This window comes from Heterocephalus glaber, unplaced genomic scaffold (genome assembly GCF_053883595.1).
Source record: "Heterocephalus glaber isolate CG9 unplaced genomic scaffold, H.glaber_assembly_v1.0 deba00001687, whole genome shotgun sequence".
Classification (NCBI taxonomy): Eukaryota; Metazoa; Chordata; class Mammalia; order Rodentia; family Bathyergidae; genus Heterocephalus; species Heterocephalus glaber.
In genome coordinates, this window is record NW_028258412.1 from 16,321,831 (window position 1) to 16,338,613 (window position 16,783).

A 16,783-nucleotide genomic window follows, 5' to 3' on the forward strand; every position below is an offset into this window, starting at 1 on the left:
GGGGGCTTTCAATGGGTTGGGCCGGTGAAGCACAGGGCGGAGGCGGGGCGTGGGCGGGGTCACGTGGGTGACGTGCGCCGGCTGCCGGGGGCTCGCTGGCCAGCGGAGGCTCTGCCCGCGGCCAGGCATGGGGATGGTGGTCGGTTAGGAGCCATGCCACCGAGTCCCCGGGTCTTCCCCGTTCCTCGCCCCTGCCGCCACGCCCCGCGTCCGCGTCGGGATGGTGAACCTGGCTGCCTTGCTGTGGCGCCGGCTTCTGCGGAAGAGGTGGGTGCTCGCCCTGGTCTTCGGGCTGTCGCTGGTCTACTTCCTCAGCAGCACCTTCAAGCAGGTCAGTGGTCGCTGCTGCCCGCCGGTCCGTGTCCGTCCTCCTCCGCTGGGCCTCCTGGCCTGTGCCGCGCGCCGCCCGTGAGTCTTGAGGTCGGGAGGGGAGCTGGTGCCCCAAGCGCTTGCGCTGCGGGGCCAGGGCAGATCCGGGATTCGAACCTGGTGCGACCGGCTCTTCTGCCGCAGTGGTTCCCTGTTACCACCTCCGCGTCCTTCCCCAGCCAGGTCCAAGCTAGCAGGGGGCGTGGCTCTTCTCAGTCCTTTCTGGCCAGAGTCCCCGCAGAGGTGGCGCCCCCACGCGACCGACGCACACCCAGAATCCGGGGAGAGATGAGGGGACCTGGCTGCCTTCCGTTTAATGTGGGGGGCACTGTGTTGTGTGCCAGGGTTTTACTAAGTCGCTGAGTGGCTAAGTTCGAACTTGTGATCCTGTTGTCTCAGCCTCCCAGAGTGCTGGGATTGCATGCCCTACGATGCCTAGGTTTTTGAGATTTATAGAGTGAACTAGGTAGGGACTTTGGTGATGATGCGGTTGTCCTGATGTAGCTGTTAAGAGCCCCACTCCCCCTTTGCACTCTTCAAGGGTCAAGTTCGTAAATAAAATATATAAACGGTAAGCAAAGGGAATTGTCTCTCCCCTCCTGCCTTAGACAAACACAGAGGCAGAGGATTCTGAGTTTGTTTTGTTGACCAAGGGGTGTGGCATGATCAAGTCAGCTCCTGGGCTTCAGTGACTTGGTGTTTTGTGTCCTCCCAGACGCTTTCCCGTGGTCGTGTGTCATTTCCTCTTCGTCTGGTGGTCCTGTGAGAGTGCGGCTTCCTCTTTACCTGACGCGGTGATCGTAGCGCTGTTGTTTAACAGCTGTATGCTGTTGATTTCCAGGGTATAACTTCAGCTTGGACCTGTCCAGAAAGCCCCCAATTCTTGTATCTAATTGCTTATTTGACATCCCCCACTCACCCTTTTCAAATTTTTAATATTAAATACTCCTAAAATTTACCTTAAAGTGTACCATTCAGTGATATTAAATGTTTTTCCAATGTGCAACTGTCATCTATCCTTATAACTGTTCAGCTTGTAAAAGATGGCAGCTGTGCCCGTTAGACAGTGACACCCATTCCCTCTGTCCCCCAGCCCCTGGCAGCCACCTTTCTGCTTTTCACTTGGTGTCTCTTTTTGATTGTGTTGTAGGCTTCTCGTGCTTGGACCAAACAGAAATGTTGATTCTCCACTGCTAGTGCTTACTCCTCCACAGGCTTCCCAGCCTCACCAAGGGGCGTTACTGATCACCAGGTAGTTCAGACTGCCAGTGCATCATTCTTTCCTTCCTGCCATTCCCTACATCCAGAGCATTGGGTCAGCCCCTGCAGTGTATCCTGAATCTGTCCATTTATCCTAACTGTCCCTGCTGCCACCTTAGGCCAAGCCAGTGTCATCTTCTGCCTGGACCATTGCAGTAGCCTAGCAGATCTGTTTCCTTTTCTTTCTTGCCTATTCTTTACCCAGGTGATCTTTATAAAGCTCCTGTCATAGTACTACCCCATGTGCAGTTCTTTGGCTTCTTGTTATACTCAGATAAAACTCCAGATTCCATTCCAGAATCTCTTCACGATTGAATCTTTTTTTGTGCTTTCAGTTCAGGCTGACAAGTATAGTCAAGTATAGTCAGCCTGAACTGAAAGCACAAAAAAAGATTTATACTTGGTGATTCAGGACATATTTAGTGACCTAGTATAAATTACTTCATTTCATGAGCATACACTTATTTTATTTTTTTGTGGTAAAAATCATGAAGTGAACATTTCTTGTTCATTTATTTGTTTATCTGTGTCTCCTCACCCTGCATTTCTGAATTGAATTTCCTTGAGAAAAAGGACCTTATATGTCTTGTCTGTAGGCCCTCCAGCCCCTAGAATACTGCCAGGCTCCTCATGGGAACTCAAATATTGGTTGAACAAACAAATGAGTCTTTTAATTGGGATGACTTTTCCTTTCTTCTCAGTCTGGCACACTCTTCAAGTCTTAGCACAATGCTGTCTACTCTGCGACAGCCCCTAGAGCCACTTGTTAAGTACTGTACTCCAGCATGGTGTCTTCATTATTTTTTATGACACGTTTTTTAAAAACTTATGATCTGTAACTATGATTTTATTTTTGCAGGGGTGGGGGCTTAATGATTGTGAAAGTCCCTAGAACTGTTGGCAAAATGTTTGCTTTGTAAATTTCTCTGGCTCTAATCCCCCCAAATATAAGCAGCACTGATCTGTTCCCTTATGCCATTGTGGGGTAGGTCTTTCCCCTGATTAGATGATTGAATTCCATAAAAAAAAGCATTCAAATAAATGCAGAGCTTTTTAAGTGGGGGCTGGGGAGAACCCGTGTGTCTTTTTCTAGGCTGCTGTAACACAACACAATACCATAGGCTGGGGGGCTTAAATAACATTTATCCTGAGGCTGGGAGGCCCAAGACCGGATTGCTGACAGAGTCTGGGTCTGGTGGGAGTCTTCTCCTTGATTTTACTCACATGGGGGAGAAGGAGTTCTGGTGCTTTCAGCCCCTTTCAGGACCACCAGTCCATCCATGGGGTGCCGCCCTCACGGCATCATCAAAGCCTGATTAACCACCCCACCCAATGCCCTCATCTCCGAATTTGACCTCTGCGGATTAGGGCTTTAGCACATGGGTGTTTAGGGAGAAACATTCAGTCCCTAGCAGTCCATGGCTGCACAGGTGGCCTGCTGCTGAAGCTGCTGGTCACACGTGGTGTGCTCTTCCACATTGCACCTTCCCAGGGAATACAGGTCTCGAAGTCACTGCATAGGGTCACACTGTCGGCGCATAGCCACTCATTCTACTTCTAACAGAAATGAAGAGAGTGCTTCTTCCCCCACATCTTTAACAACATATTGTCAGCCTTTGTGCTCTTGCAAAAGTGTGTGGGAGAAGGTACTTGTGTTTTAATTGGTATGTGCACAGGTGGAACTTTTGTTTTTTCTGATACAAAGTCTTGCTATGTAATACAGGCTGGTCTTGAACTCCTAAGCCTCCTGCCTCAGCCTCCTGAGTGTTGGGATTACAGGTATGCACCACTGTGTGGAATGTATTTTCATAGACTTCAGGCCATTTGGATTGGTGTTTCTAAAAATGACTAGTTTATATCATTTGCCCATCTCATTTTTCGTGTTTTAAATCTTGAATTTGAAATTTATTTTTGGGTAGGCTGTTCTTTTGCCTTCTATTTCCCTGACTGTTGGTGAAGTTAAACATCCTGATGTGTGACAGTTTGGCTATTCTATTTTGCCCTACATGCTTTTGACTGTTTTACTATTGTGTTTTTTTGCTCTTTATGGGAATTCTATGGTTAGGGATATCATTCCTTTGTGAAGGTGCGGATTGAGATTTGATGCAGGTCTGCCTGATTTTTAAAGCCCATGTTTTTAACTTGTAACATCACGACAGATGAAACAGCAAGCCTGCAGTGTTCGCACAGTGTTTTTCAGCGATGGGATTAAAAATGTATGAGATTTCAAATAAATCTTCTAGCTTCTCTTGAAAAACCAAGAGATTTGTTAGCACCGGGTCTCCATTCCTGTCTGATGACAATCAGGGGTATGAGCCAAACTGCATGCTTCAGATTGCTGGACACGTGTTGGCCTCTGGGCCACTCACACACCTGTGTCCTTTGCTGGCCTCCTCCAGGAATCAATAGAGATCTTCTCACCTGGGTCATCCTCCTCTGGGTGCAGGTGGGATGATTTCTCACCCTCTTTTCAAGTAGGAGGGGCCATATGGCCTGCTTTGGCTCACAGTGTAAGAGGTTACTTTTAGGCTTTGGGCAGTGCCTGTTACCCTCCCCTGACTTAGGAGAAGAGTGGAGAGAGTAGAGGGAGCCTTTTGCAGCTGAGAGACAAGGATGAACAGAGCCCCTGGCTCACTCATTTTAGGCTGCTAACAAGAACAGGTAATAATAATCTGTAACGTTAAGCTCCTGAGATTTCTTTTCTTAGAATAACCTTAACCAGTGATGGCAAACCTTTTAGAGCTTTCAGTGATACACACAGCCTGTTGTGGCATGCGTGCCACAGGTTTGCCACCACTGACCTAGCCCATTGGTTTCCAATGTGGTGTGCAGACCCTGGAGGCTTCTCAGACCTTTTTAGGAGCTCTGGACCATCAAAATGATTTTCAAAAATTATTAACATGTCATATGTCTTTCTTTGTTTTTTCGTGTGTTGTCACTTTTACTCATGGTGCCAAAGAAATGGTGGGTGAAACTGGTATCCAGGACTAGTGGAGTCAGCAGCATCTGATATGCTAGCAGCCATTGCATTCTTCACTAGCACATTTGGAGTAAAAATGACTTAAGTTTGCTAACCCTTGACCTTGGGCACCCATCTTCTGTGTACAGAGAGGTGGGAAAGAGACCCTTCAAGCACTGTGCTGCTAAACTTGGAGAGTGTGTTGGGGAAGAGCGTTTGCCCGCTTAGTCGAGGGCTGGACTGGCTGCTCCATACTGTTTCCTCAGAATACTATTTTTACCTGAAAGAATAGGCCATAGTACTGAGACTTGGATATTTGGTAAGTGCTTTCTTGAAAACGAATGAAATGAACCTGTTCCTTCGCAGGAAACATCTGACATTATTTGTTGCCAAAGATAAAATTCAAGCTTTGAGGTGAAAATTAGAATTTTGGAAAATGTGTTATCCGCTACCCTGAGCTTGATAACTTTCCAACACTTGAAAGACTTCTATTAGATCATTGGTAATATTAACAAATGTGGCTTTTTGATATTATGTAATGAAAATGTGTCAACATTTGGAAGATCTGCATAAGGTCTGTTCAAAGAACAAGATAGGCTCATGGATTCTGTTGTAACATTGTATGAAAAATTCATTGACATGGTTTTAGAGACAACATTGTACTGAACTGTTATTTGGCAACAGTTATATTGGGAATAATTTACATTCATATAATTGTGTTACTCATCCATTTAAAGTGTACAGTTTAGTAAATTCACCACAATCCTATTTTAGAGTATTTCATCATCTTTCTATCCCTCCATCTCAGCCCTAAATAATCACTGACTGACTTTGTGTTTCTATAGATTAGCTCATTCTAGATATTTATGTAAATGAAATCATATAATATGTAGGCTTTTGTGACTGGGCATAATATTTTCAGGATTGATCTGTGTTACCGCATGTATCAGAACTTCATGTTTATGCGTGAATATTCTACTCTAACCATCTATCAATTTCCCATCATTATTGATAGACATTTGGTTTGTTTCTACCTGTGTCTTCATTTCTCTTGGGCCCAGATCTAGGAATGGAACAGAAGTAACTGTTGAACTTTTTGAAGAACTGCATGACTGTTCTTCCAAAGTGGTTGCACCATGTCAATGAACCTGTAAGAAATTACACATGTCAAATTTTGGTGTAGTATTTGATGTTAAGTATGGCATAGTATCATCCATAATTCCTGCAAAAGCTGCTGGATTCCTCATCCCTTCACAGCCACACATCTGTGTGAGGTAGATTTTCTTCCTATGCCTCAGCCCAAACAACAGATTGTTGCAGCTCGAATGAATGCAGAGGAGGATATGAGAATCCAACTGTCTCCCATCAAACCAGACATTACAAAGATTCACAGAAATTTGAAAACATTGCCCTTCTTATCACTAAATTTTTGTGAAAAACATTTTTTCCACAAAAAAGTGCTAGCATGGTATGAATTCATTATTTTAAAATGAATACTTGATTTAAAACATTTTAAGAAATTAGGTCTCAGTTGTTCATATGGTAGGCACCAGTAGCCATAACTCACATAAGTGCACATATTGGGGTCCACAGTAACTTTTCCAAGCATATTAAGTGTCCCAGGACAAACACCTTCGAGCCTCCCATCCTGTTGCATTCTGCCTGTGGCTCTCCTCCTGTTTGCTTGGCTGCCCTGCTCTGTGCGGGCTTCTGGCTTGGCCCTCTGCCTCTGCAGCCCAGCATCCGGGTGTGAGTATGTCTCCTCTGGCCTGGCCTTAAGCTCCTCATCTGCAGAGTGGGGATGGTAAGAGGAAGAGTGTGGGGCGAGGTGGAAGGGGTGATGTTTGTGTTCATTGCCAAGTGGCCTTGCAGTCCTGATAGTGCCCTGCGATCCTCAGCTCTGCTTGGGTGAGAGGGAACTTGGGGAGCAGTTTTGCCTGGAGAGTAGTCAGTTAGCCTCTGCTGCTCTGGACTCCTCTTTTCTTTGGATTGCATGTTAATGAATGCTTTGGGGGATAGTTTGCTTCCTTAGAGATGGGAGGGCTGGAGAAGTTAGTGAGGTGGGCGCAGCCAGGGGAGGGAGCTGGGTGGCAAGCCTGCCAGGTGACTTGGCGAGCACGTCCTTTACCAGGGTGCAGCCAGCCCCAGTGTCGGAGGGGTGAGGAGGGGTGCTGTGACTGCCAGACCCAAGAGCTGGGGCACCGCAGCGAAGCCTGTGTCGGCAGAGTGATTTGCACACTGATTGATGATGCAAAACCTCACGGAATGCCAGGACAGAGTGGCAGGCGGGCCTAGCTGAGGCCCCTGGCCTGTGTGCCTGTGTCCAGGGCTGGAGGGGATGGGGTCTCCAAGGTCCTGTGGCTCGAACAAGTCTCAGGGCTGTTTGCACAACTCTTTGAAAACATGTTAACATCTTTGGCTCTAAGTAGTACGTAAATTGGTGCCCACTTAGATGCTATCTGAAGTGCATTAAAATAAATCATAAGAGAGCTGTGAATCTGGCCGTTGGGCTTGGGGTTTTCAGCATTTACCAAGATCCGTGTGTCTTCTGCTTTGTAAAGTGCCCTGGCGAGCAGAGGGAGGGCGCCATCCCCTGTACCCTCACCAGCCAGACAGGGCCGCTCTCTGTCTGCCGGCGTACTCACTCTCTTCCTGTCATTCTCCACGCTTCTTTTCTTCATGTAATTAAGAACACGTAAGCATTTTCACCATCTTGAAAAGCTCTTAATGCTTTTTTTTTCCTTTACCAGGCTGCATCTCACAAGTATTAGGCACTTGGGTGTCCTCTGGCCTTTATCCCTTCCTCTTTCTGGGATACGTGAGCAAGCTTTTCTTTCTTGGGCATATTAAACAAGTGCTGTACACTGAGCTACATCCCCATCCCTCAGAGGCAAATCATCAGGGCAGCGATACATGTTTAAGTGCCTCACTATTTACCTGGGACATTTATCTCATTTGACCCTTAGGATAATCTCTAAAAACCACAGAGCAGTTCTTAATATACCTTTTGAAAATCTAAAGCAGAGTAACACGCAGTGACGATAAAGACATTTCAGTAGCTCCTTCCAATTATGAATTAAGTAGGGAATATTTTTGCTCCTTTCAGTTCCCGTGCTTTTTCTTAGACCTCAGAGTACCTGTGTGGACACTGTTGTAACATCTGCAGCCAGTGATTGCACTGATTCGGTGCTGCGCACCGTCTCACCAGCAGCTTCTGGAGACTCCTGGAGAACAGATAACCTGACTACCTTTGTCTCTGCATCCTTAGCCCTTTGTGAAGATGCCTACCTTTGAATAAATCTTGAATGAAAACTGTATACACGTACATGGGAAAAGCTTAGCGTGGAGACGACCTAGTAGGATGGGGAGGAGTTGGGGAAAGTTTAAACTCCCTGCCGATGGTGCAGTGTCCCAGCTGTCCTTCCCCGCAGCCCACAGACCAGGCCTTCAGAAAAGGGACTCGAGCCAGGGCATCACATGATGTCATCTCTGCCTTACTCACAGTCCTCTGGGCAAGGGCTTGAATATTCATGTTTGAAAACAAGTTCAAGGGCTAGGAGAACTGCTTTCCTGTTTACCAGGAGTATAGTTACGTGGCAGGGATCTATCTGAGGTGCGCTTGTCCGTGAACTCTGTTTTCTTCCAGGAAGAATAACAGGATAGCTTGGGAATAATGCTGAGGGCACTTTGAACCTTGTTGTAAGAGCCGTTTTGCTGTACTCCGACCAGCCTCTTAATAGTCTTTATGGCTATTAATTTATCCAGAGCTGCATTTGCAGCTCAGTTTAGCTCGCACAAAGCTTGATTATGCAGTTAACTGATGCAGTCCCAGTAGGGCAGCCGGGTATGAATTTTCAGATACTTAAGCAGTGTGCACCTAAGTGATTTGTCCCAATTCCCAGGACTCCTGCACTTAGCTCCTCTAGCAGTAACCGAGGAATACAGATGTTGTTTTTGTGTAACTATCCAGTGCCTACCAGAGCCATTTCTTTATTTTAAAAGAAACAGAAGGGAGGGGCAGAACAGAAGTGAAGACCACCTTGAAGGACTACTTTGTACATACTTAGTAAACTAAAGAACAAAATCCAGGCCTGGTGGGGTTGTGGTAGAGTTGGGAGCACTGCTGTTTAAATGCTGGTAGTATTACAGATGGTAGCTAAAACTTTGGGGAAGTTATTTGGCACTATATAGAATTTATCATTATAAATTATTCAAGACCATTTTTTAAACCCCTATATTTTATTGCAGTCCTATCTATGACAACAAAAGCCTGAGCCTAATGTTGATCTGTGGAACATGTGTTCACTAAATTATGGCACATCAACATGATGGATTATTATATAGTCTTAAAACTTCGATTATCAAGATAATGTAGGTACTTGGAAATGTTTTACTATCCAATTAGTGTCAAGAAGAGCTAAATGCAAAACATCCTAATTTGTAGTATGAACCAGGGTCAGAGGCCAGGAGCTAATAATAAAAAACAAACACAGTTTTATTGAAGTGATGGAATTGTGAGTGGCTTCTGTCTTTAATGTTGGGAATCATGTTTTTTGTTTGTTGTAAAAACAAACAAACACCTTTTATTATGGAATAATTACATTTTTACAGAAAAGTTGCAAAGATAATGTAGTTCTTGCGAACTCTTAGTTTCTCCTACTGTTAATGATAAGTATGTTTTAAGTTGAAAATAATATTCCAAAGATGATAAAATTTTAAGTTACTCATGTCCCTCCCACAGTAATAATTGTACTATATCTTTCTATACCTTTATCAAGGTACTGCTCCCACTGCCCTGTGTTATATTATCATAATAATATACCATGTGGCAATACACGCATTATTTTGCACCTTGCTTTTTTATTTAATATGTTACACATATCCAGCAGTTTGCAACCCTGTCTACCTATTAAAGTCACCTGAGTACTTTAGAAATACTGATTTCCTGGTCTCCTCCACAGACTTTTCTCCTTGTCTGATAGTAGGCTCGGGGATCAATTCTAAGTCTTACCCAGAATTTGTCTTAAGCTCTGTGCATAACCTTGCATGCAAGTTAGATTTAAGAACCACCTATATAGCTGTCACTGCAGTCTAGCTTTGATTTTACTGCAGGTCTATACCAGTATTTATTCAGTCATTCCCTGTTGGCTTTCCAGTTTTCTCTGATGTTGAAACAGTGCTGTAGTCAGCACCTTACACATTGGTGTTTTCTAGTGGATGGTCCTCAGAAAGGGTTTGCTGGGCCAAAAGTACATGGGCGTGTGTATTTTAAATGTTAATAGCTGTTCCCAGATTATTTTCCTAAAGAAACCTTAGTAAGTACAAAGATCTTTTCCATTCTTTAAAAGTAAATAAGCTTTGCCATTAAATTTTCAAAGTCAGTCCCCTTTGCTTAAAAAGCAACACATGACAAATCATTCTTAATGGCAAAAGCCAAGGAACTCTATTAGAGTGGTGAATGTTTAATGTCCATGAAAGCCTCCGGGAGAGTCTTTTATAATTGTTTTGTTTTCCAGTAATGAATTGAAGCATCCAGAAGATGGCTGTCTCATGCTTGGCTTATTTTCTGGCACTGGGGCACCTTCCTCCTTAGTTTCATTAGTAGTATAAAAAAAGTGGTTTTGAAAGCTCTGTTATTTCAGGGCTTGGCTGGAAGATGAAGAGAAAGGGTCTAAATTCATGTCCCAGGGCAGCTCTTCCCTCTGTCCATTTGGGCAGCAGGCTGCGTGGCCAGGATGGCTCTGTGGAGAAAGGTGCCGTAAGGCTGGCATATGCAGTATTCTTTCACAGAACACTCGTGTGAGGTGACCTGCTCCTTCTGACCCCTAAAGTCAGCCCTTAATTCGGGTTTCCCATATGCACGTAGCAAAGTACCTGCAACTACATATGAAAGGGACCTCATATTCTCGATGTGCCTGGCTACAGTCTGAGATGACAGTCACAAAAAATACTTCCTCTTCTATTTTAAAAATATTTAAGTTTTGCATTCTATTCTGCAATGTATTTGTTTTAACATTAAAAAAAACCCTAAATGACTCTCCATAAGAAAAAAAAGCTTTATTTCTTCCAAATTTTTTTTCATAAAACTAATACTTTTATATACATTTATAATGTGCATATCATCCTGGGCCATATGTGTAAATATGTCAATTGGTAAGCAAAGCCCTAACTTACTACTTTTTCATGCTGGCTTATTTCATGACTTTGCTTGGACTTTTGGTTATATCAGAAGAACGGATTCCTGCAGTGCAAACTTTTTAGTGTTTCTATCCTCTTCCCGTAGTTTCGGTGAAAACTTGGTGAGGTTTGAGAAAACGTCCTTTAACCTTCTCGTTTATGGTCTCTCTGCAGGAGGAGAGGGCGGTGAGAGATCGGAACCTTCTCCAGATTCGAGACCATGAGCAGCCTATTCCATGGAAGGTGCAGTTTAACCTGGGCAACAGCAGCCGGCCCAGCAACCAGTGCCGAAACTCCATTCAAGGGAAGCACCTCATCACGGACGAGCTAGGTAAGGTGGCCACCCTTGCCCTTCCACGGTCAGGAGACTGTGTGCCGCTGGGCCACCATAGAGCTCAGGTTTTAGTAGGGATTCTTCCATAGTGGATTTTCCCTCTGTGTTTATTTCCAAGGTTTCCTGCGTCTGCTTTATCTTTCCTACTGTACTCGCCCATCAGAGCCCCTGGATTGGTGACTCCCGTTCTTGACACTTCCTCTTGCCTGCAGCTTCCAGTGTTAGTACCTTACGGTCCATCAGTCTCTAGGCTGCTCCTGATCTCTCGGCAGTGTCCTAGCTTTGGAGCTGGATGCTCTTTCCTTCTTATCTTGATCTGAAAGCTGTAGGATAAGAGCCAGGTTTTCCTCCTGAAGAAAACGCACAGTGTTGACACTCAGGAAATGCACTTGCTGATGGACTGACCAGAGAATTTCAGACGAGTTACAGACACGTTCAGATGTGTTCTCCTTACAGTGAGCATGTCAGCGGAAGGCTTTCTCACTTCTTTTAAGCTTAAAGGAAGAAAGGCGATTGCTGTGTTGGTGAGACAGACTCCAGCCCAGCTAGAGCTCTTACCATGTGGAGGTGACTCCGGCCTCCTGAAGAGACTCCTTCCGCCCACTGCTTAGCCGGCATTGAGTGCTGCCCCTGGGCCACAGCCATTCTTTGAACACCTCCTTTGATTTTGCAACAACCCTAAGCCGCCTTTGTAGGTGAAGGGATAGACACCAAGTTAAGGAACTTACCCCAGACGCCCAGGGACTCTATTTATAACCCATAAACACAAAATACCATTGCCACATGAGAGAAGTAGCAATTTCTCCTTGAGGATATCTAGTGTTCTGATTGCTCTGCAGATTTCTTTTTCTTTTTCAACTAGCAGTTTGCAAATAACATAGTTTTAAAAATTTGTTTGTAAGCATAAATTTCACCCCATTTCAAGGAGTTTCAGAACAAATGGATTATGAACATGACAGTATTGGAATTAAGGTAAGCCTGTATTGGAATCTCCATCTACTTGTGAAGAAGCCAACCCGAACAAAATACATGCTGTCTTTAAAATGAAAGCCGGAGTGCATTACGGCTAAACAACAAAAAGAAAAAAATTGCACCCCCTGCACAATAACAAAACTTTTCAAACAGGTCTCAAAGTCCTCAACTAGAGATGAGATTATTTCAAAATAAAGAAAAGATGCAGAGGAAAATTGCTCACCTGGGGAGAAGAGCACATACCCAAGCTGAGTAAAGGAAATGAGCTTCCACAAGATGCCACAGCTAGTTAATGGGTAGACCATGACTAGGACAGGAGTCTCGGCTCGGTGCAGGGGCCTATTTCTGACAGACTGAGAAAACAGGAAAATAAAATAAACATTAAAGTTATGCTTTAACTTTAATATTTAGCACTGCATTATAAGCAGAATGTCATTGATAGGTCTCCCACCACCTCAGCAGCTCTTATGTATAGTGGCTGCCCTCTTCCTATCGTGCCTTGCCCCCTCCCCTGTGTGACGTCATGCCAAGATGGAGGCTCCCACCAAAGAATAAACCCTTCTTCCCGGCATGCCCCTGTTCCCGCCTAGAGAGTAACCTAATACTCGCTCACCTCCTACCACCTGGTGACATCACCGGCTTCTCCATTCCCTAGTCACTACCTCACTCAACCCCGCCTCAGCCCCTACAAACCCCACCCCAGTCTCTATAAAAGACTCTCCCTGCCCCGGCCATATTGCTTTTGTTTCTCCTTTGTTCAGAGACAGCCTGGCAGATCTATTCCCCTAATAAAGGCTTGTTGTGGCCTGGTCTGGTCTTGGTCTTCGGCCCTTTTACCTGACAGTCATGTTCTTTTATCATAGCTAGCAAAAGAATACTCTTCTTCTGGTTAATTTAGGGAAACAAAGGCTCACAAAATCCTGGAGTGAAAAATTCTAGGAATTAACCCACCAGTGAAAACCCAAGAGCTATAGGTTTTATCTTCATGAATATTGGAGAAGTGATTTAATAAACAAAACTTGTAACAAGTTTTTTATGCCTTTTAGCAAGCAGATGCCACCGTGAATATTGCCAGACTAACACATTATTAAATAAGACAACCGATTAGAATTACAAAGTTCTCAGAGGTTGAAAGTTAATTTCCCTGGCAATAGCAACACATTTTGAGGCTGTGATCTCACAGGACTCCTTGTTGGAAATAACATTTGCATGAGTAGATTCGGGATGCGAAATGAGTGATCAATGAACTTATTTCCCCAGAAGTTAGACCTGCAGTTTCAAGGCCAAATGCTGGGAGTTGGCACTGGGAAGGAAAAGAACGCCTGAGACACTGACATTTATATGGTGGAACAGGGCAGGCAGATAATTTCAGCAAGTGGAGTTTAGGTCACATAATATTTTACATCTTTCTAGCACAGAGTGTATCATTTGGAAGGAACTCTTGAGAAAAATGCCAGCTCGCTTGGATTTTTGTGGTTGTTGTTGTTGATGATGATACCCATAAAGAAAATGAATAGGAATACTTGGGAAGAATCCAGAAGTATTTACTATGTATGACATTAAAAGCATCCTCTCTTAATTTACTTTATTTTTATTTTTTTTGATACCGGGGATCGAACTTGGGACCTTGCGCTTGTGAGGCAGGCGACGGCACCACTGAGCTAAATCCGTGGCCCCATCCTCTTCTAAGTTAGGAGGTGGGATAGCATAGTTTACAGCCATACAACAAAAGGCACCAGTTCCCGGATGTCTAGGCTCTGGTCCTCTCCAGGCCTCCGTTTCCCAAACATTAGGTGAGGCCCCTCAGTCTGTCCATCGTTGTCATTCTTTTGGTGCCTCCCGCTTTTGCACAGTATTATTTTCCAGAGTAGTTTCTGAAAACAGCCTTATACTTTACCAAATGTCGTTCTCTGAGGACTGGGAAGCTGGGGCGTCTGGAGTGGAGCGATGTGGGAACAGCTGCTCCGCACCTGGGGCCTCTGCACACACCCGGGGCCCATCATGCACCTGGAGCTTCTCAAGGCCCGGTGGTGGCCCTCGTGGGCTTACTCCTACATTTCTCTGTCCCACTCCCGGAAGGATGTAGAGAAATGTCTGTTTAGCAGCTCTGAATTATAAATTAGCTTCCGTAAGGATGTTCTTCTTCTAAAGTAGAGCATGAATCGACTGGTGTGGAGGGGATGTGTATATCTGGATGATGGGATCTCTAAGGAGTGCAGGGAGTTGGGAAGTTTTCTGTTCCCTAGGTGTTAGAGAATTATGTTCCCTAACGCTCAGGAGGATTGAGTCCCTGGTATGTACAGTTGCAGGCAAAGTAAATCAGCTTCAAAAAGGTTAGACGTGACTATTTCTGTGTGAAAAATCCTCTAAATTACTAAATAACCAACAAGCATTTAAATATATGTGTGTGTATGCGTGTGCACGTGAGTGTGTATATGTGTGTGTATATGCTTGGCTTTTGGTTTTTTGAGACAAGCTCTCACTATGTAGACCAGGCTGGCCTCAAATGCATGGTGATCCTCCTGCCTCAGCCTCTCAAGTGCTGGGATTACAGGCATACATTAAAAGGTTTTTTTTTTTTTTGGTAACGGGGATCGAACTCGGGTCCTTGTGCTTGCGCGGCAGGTGGCAAAACCACTGAGCTAAATCCCTAGTCCCATTAAAAGGTATTTTTAAAGAATATTTGTTCCTCAGATCTAGAAAGATCTCACTTTTGTAAATAAATGCCTTTGTTTTTCCTATCTTCAGATGATGGATGATTATTATTAATTTTTAAAGAAGTGACATTGTCCTTCAGGCCCAGATGAGAGCCTGAGCCTGGCTTGCATAGGTCAGAACACAAACTCTGGGAGTGGCTTGCCATGGTGATGAGATCCAACAAGGGACAGCAGACTGAAAGGTCTGGGAAGGTGGTGACATAGAACCTAGTTCCACAGGAGTCCCAGTTTCTGTACCGCTCGCTCGGGGATGCCAGCGTTCATCATGATGTCCACTGTGAATCTTCGGTGCTTAGGGTTCCCCCACTGCCACCTTCTTTGTTGCCTTCTTGTACCTGGCTCCTCTGCTGCTTCCTGGGTACCCTTGATAGGGAGGTGGGGACAGCTGGTTTCATGCTGAGGCTGGTGTCTGAATTGCAGGCTATGTCTGTGAGCGGAAGGACTTGCTGGCCAATGGCTGCTGTGATGTCAGCATCCCCAGCGCGAAGCAGTACTGCTGTGATGGCTGCCTGGCCAACGGCTGCTGTGGAGCCTACGAATACTGTGTCTCCTGCTGCCTGCAGCCCAGCAAGGTACGCGGGGCGGCTTCCCCGGGCCTCTCTCTCTCTTCCAGCCTTGATTTTATGGTGGGGCTTCGGCTCCCCAAGGGAGCTTCTTCTGATTATAAGAGTCAGAAAGGAACTTAGGAGGCAGCCGCACTGCTGTGCAGCAGCCTTTGTCTGCAAGGGCTCTGGTTCCCAGTGACTTGAATGGTTTTCACAGAATGGAACATTGTTTGGCTGATTAGATATTTAGTGCCTAAGAGCCCTGGCTCCCTCTTTCCCTCCCCCATATCAGCATTCTCTTATTTGAGGGGAGAGATCCAAGGTTACCTTGTGCTGGCTTGGTCTGGAATTATTATAGGTACTAACTTTTGTTTCCATAGCAACTTCTCCTAGAGCGCTTCCTCAACCGGGCAGCTGTGGCCTTCCAGAACCTCTTCCTGGCAGTTGAAGACCACTTCGAGTTATGTCTGGCTAAATGCAGGACCTCCTCCCAGGTCAGAAGCTCTTCCATCTCTCCCTGGGGGAGGAAGGTAGGATCGGCAGCTGGAGGAAACCAGCAGGAACACACTGGGTGGAGTGACAATGGAGAAAAGGCTGGAGTGCAGCTATGCCTTGCTTTGTTTGGGGTAATGATAGCGTTAGAATGGCAGCATGAGAGTTGCCCAAGTTAGGGGAGGTAAACCACTAATGTTAAATCAGGGTCCAATCAGCTCGCAGCTCACCTGTCTGCTGGGCCTGTTTGCACTTAAGTGGAAGCAAAAAATTTTTTCAAGTCTGGGTGGAGTCCTAATAGCCCAGCTCCTAGATGATCTCGCCCCTCCTTCGACTGAAACTTGACTAAGGCTTTCCAGCAACCCCTCATTTAGAATAAGCAATAATTTGTTCTGGGGCAGAGTTGTGGTTTAATTTAGGATTCAAGGGGATCAGGCAGGTGGGGTTTAAAAATACATGAATAACTCAAGGCCTTGCAGCACATTAGTGTGCAGTCATCAGCACCGTGCTCTTTGGGCGTCACACATCACATCTGCTGCTGCCTCTGCCACGGAGAGTGTCCAAGCCTGTGCCTCTGCCTCACAGCCTGCAGAGCATTTGGAAAACCACCAAATGTGCTTATTAGACAAACACCCCCCTCTGGCTGCTATTCACAATGTCACCAAGATTTTCCTGGCTTTGTCTGAAGTAACAGACTCATTTGTCATTTTCTGAAACTTGTACCCTTTGCCAGATTTCTGTGGTCCACCTTTGGGTTTTGTGCCCCTGTTGACTCTCTGAGCATCCAGTGTCCTCTTAAGTTGCAGCGGTATAGTAAGCATTTGAGAGCATTAAGAAGTCCTGACAGGCTTGTTTTGCTGGAAGAGCTTTCCGCTGGAATGGACTTGAAGGGAACGATGGAGGAAGGCTGCACTCACTTTGCCTCATATCCTCCCTCATTCTGAGAAATGCTAGAAAA

General features: G+C 45.2%; 1 protein-coding gene across 5 annotated transcripts in view; it reads left to right on the forward strand.

The window, feature by feature from the left end:
• The first annotated feature begins 44 nt into the window (after nt 1-44).
• Spring1 (SREBF pathway regulator in golgi 1) overlaps nt 45-16,783 on the forward strand; it is a 78,379-nt gene continuing 61,640 nt past the window's right edge. Inside the window, exons 1-4 of one of the 5 annotated variants that reach the window (XR_015446259.1) lie at nt 45-267; nt 10,940-11,096; nt 15,209-15,360; nt 15,714-15,827. Coding sequence is in view for 4 of the 5 variants with exons in the window: in XM_087198274.1 (XP_087054400.1) it covers nt 154-267; nt 10,940-11,096; nt 15,209-15,360; nt 15,714-15,863 (573 nt within the window). In the remaining variant the exon portion in view is untranslated. Of the gene's footprint in view, nt 332-10,939; nt 11,097-15,208; nt 15,361-15,713; nt 15,864-16,783 lie in introns of all 5 variants that reach the window. The other 4 variants (XM_087198274.1, XM_087198276.1, XM_021257391.2 and 1 more) reach the window with 4 other exon arrangements.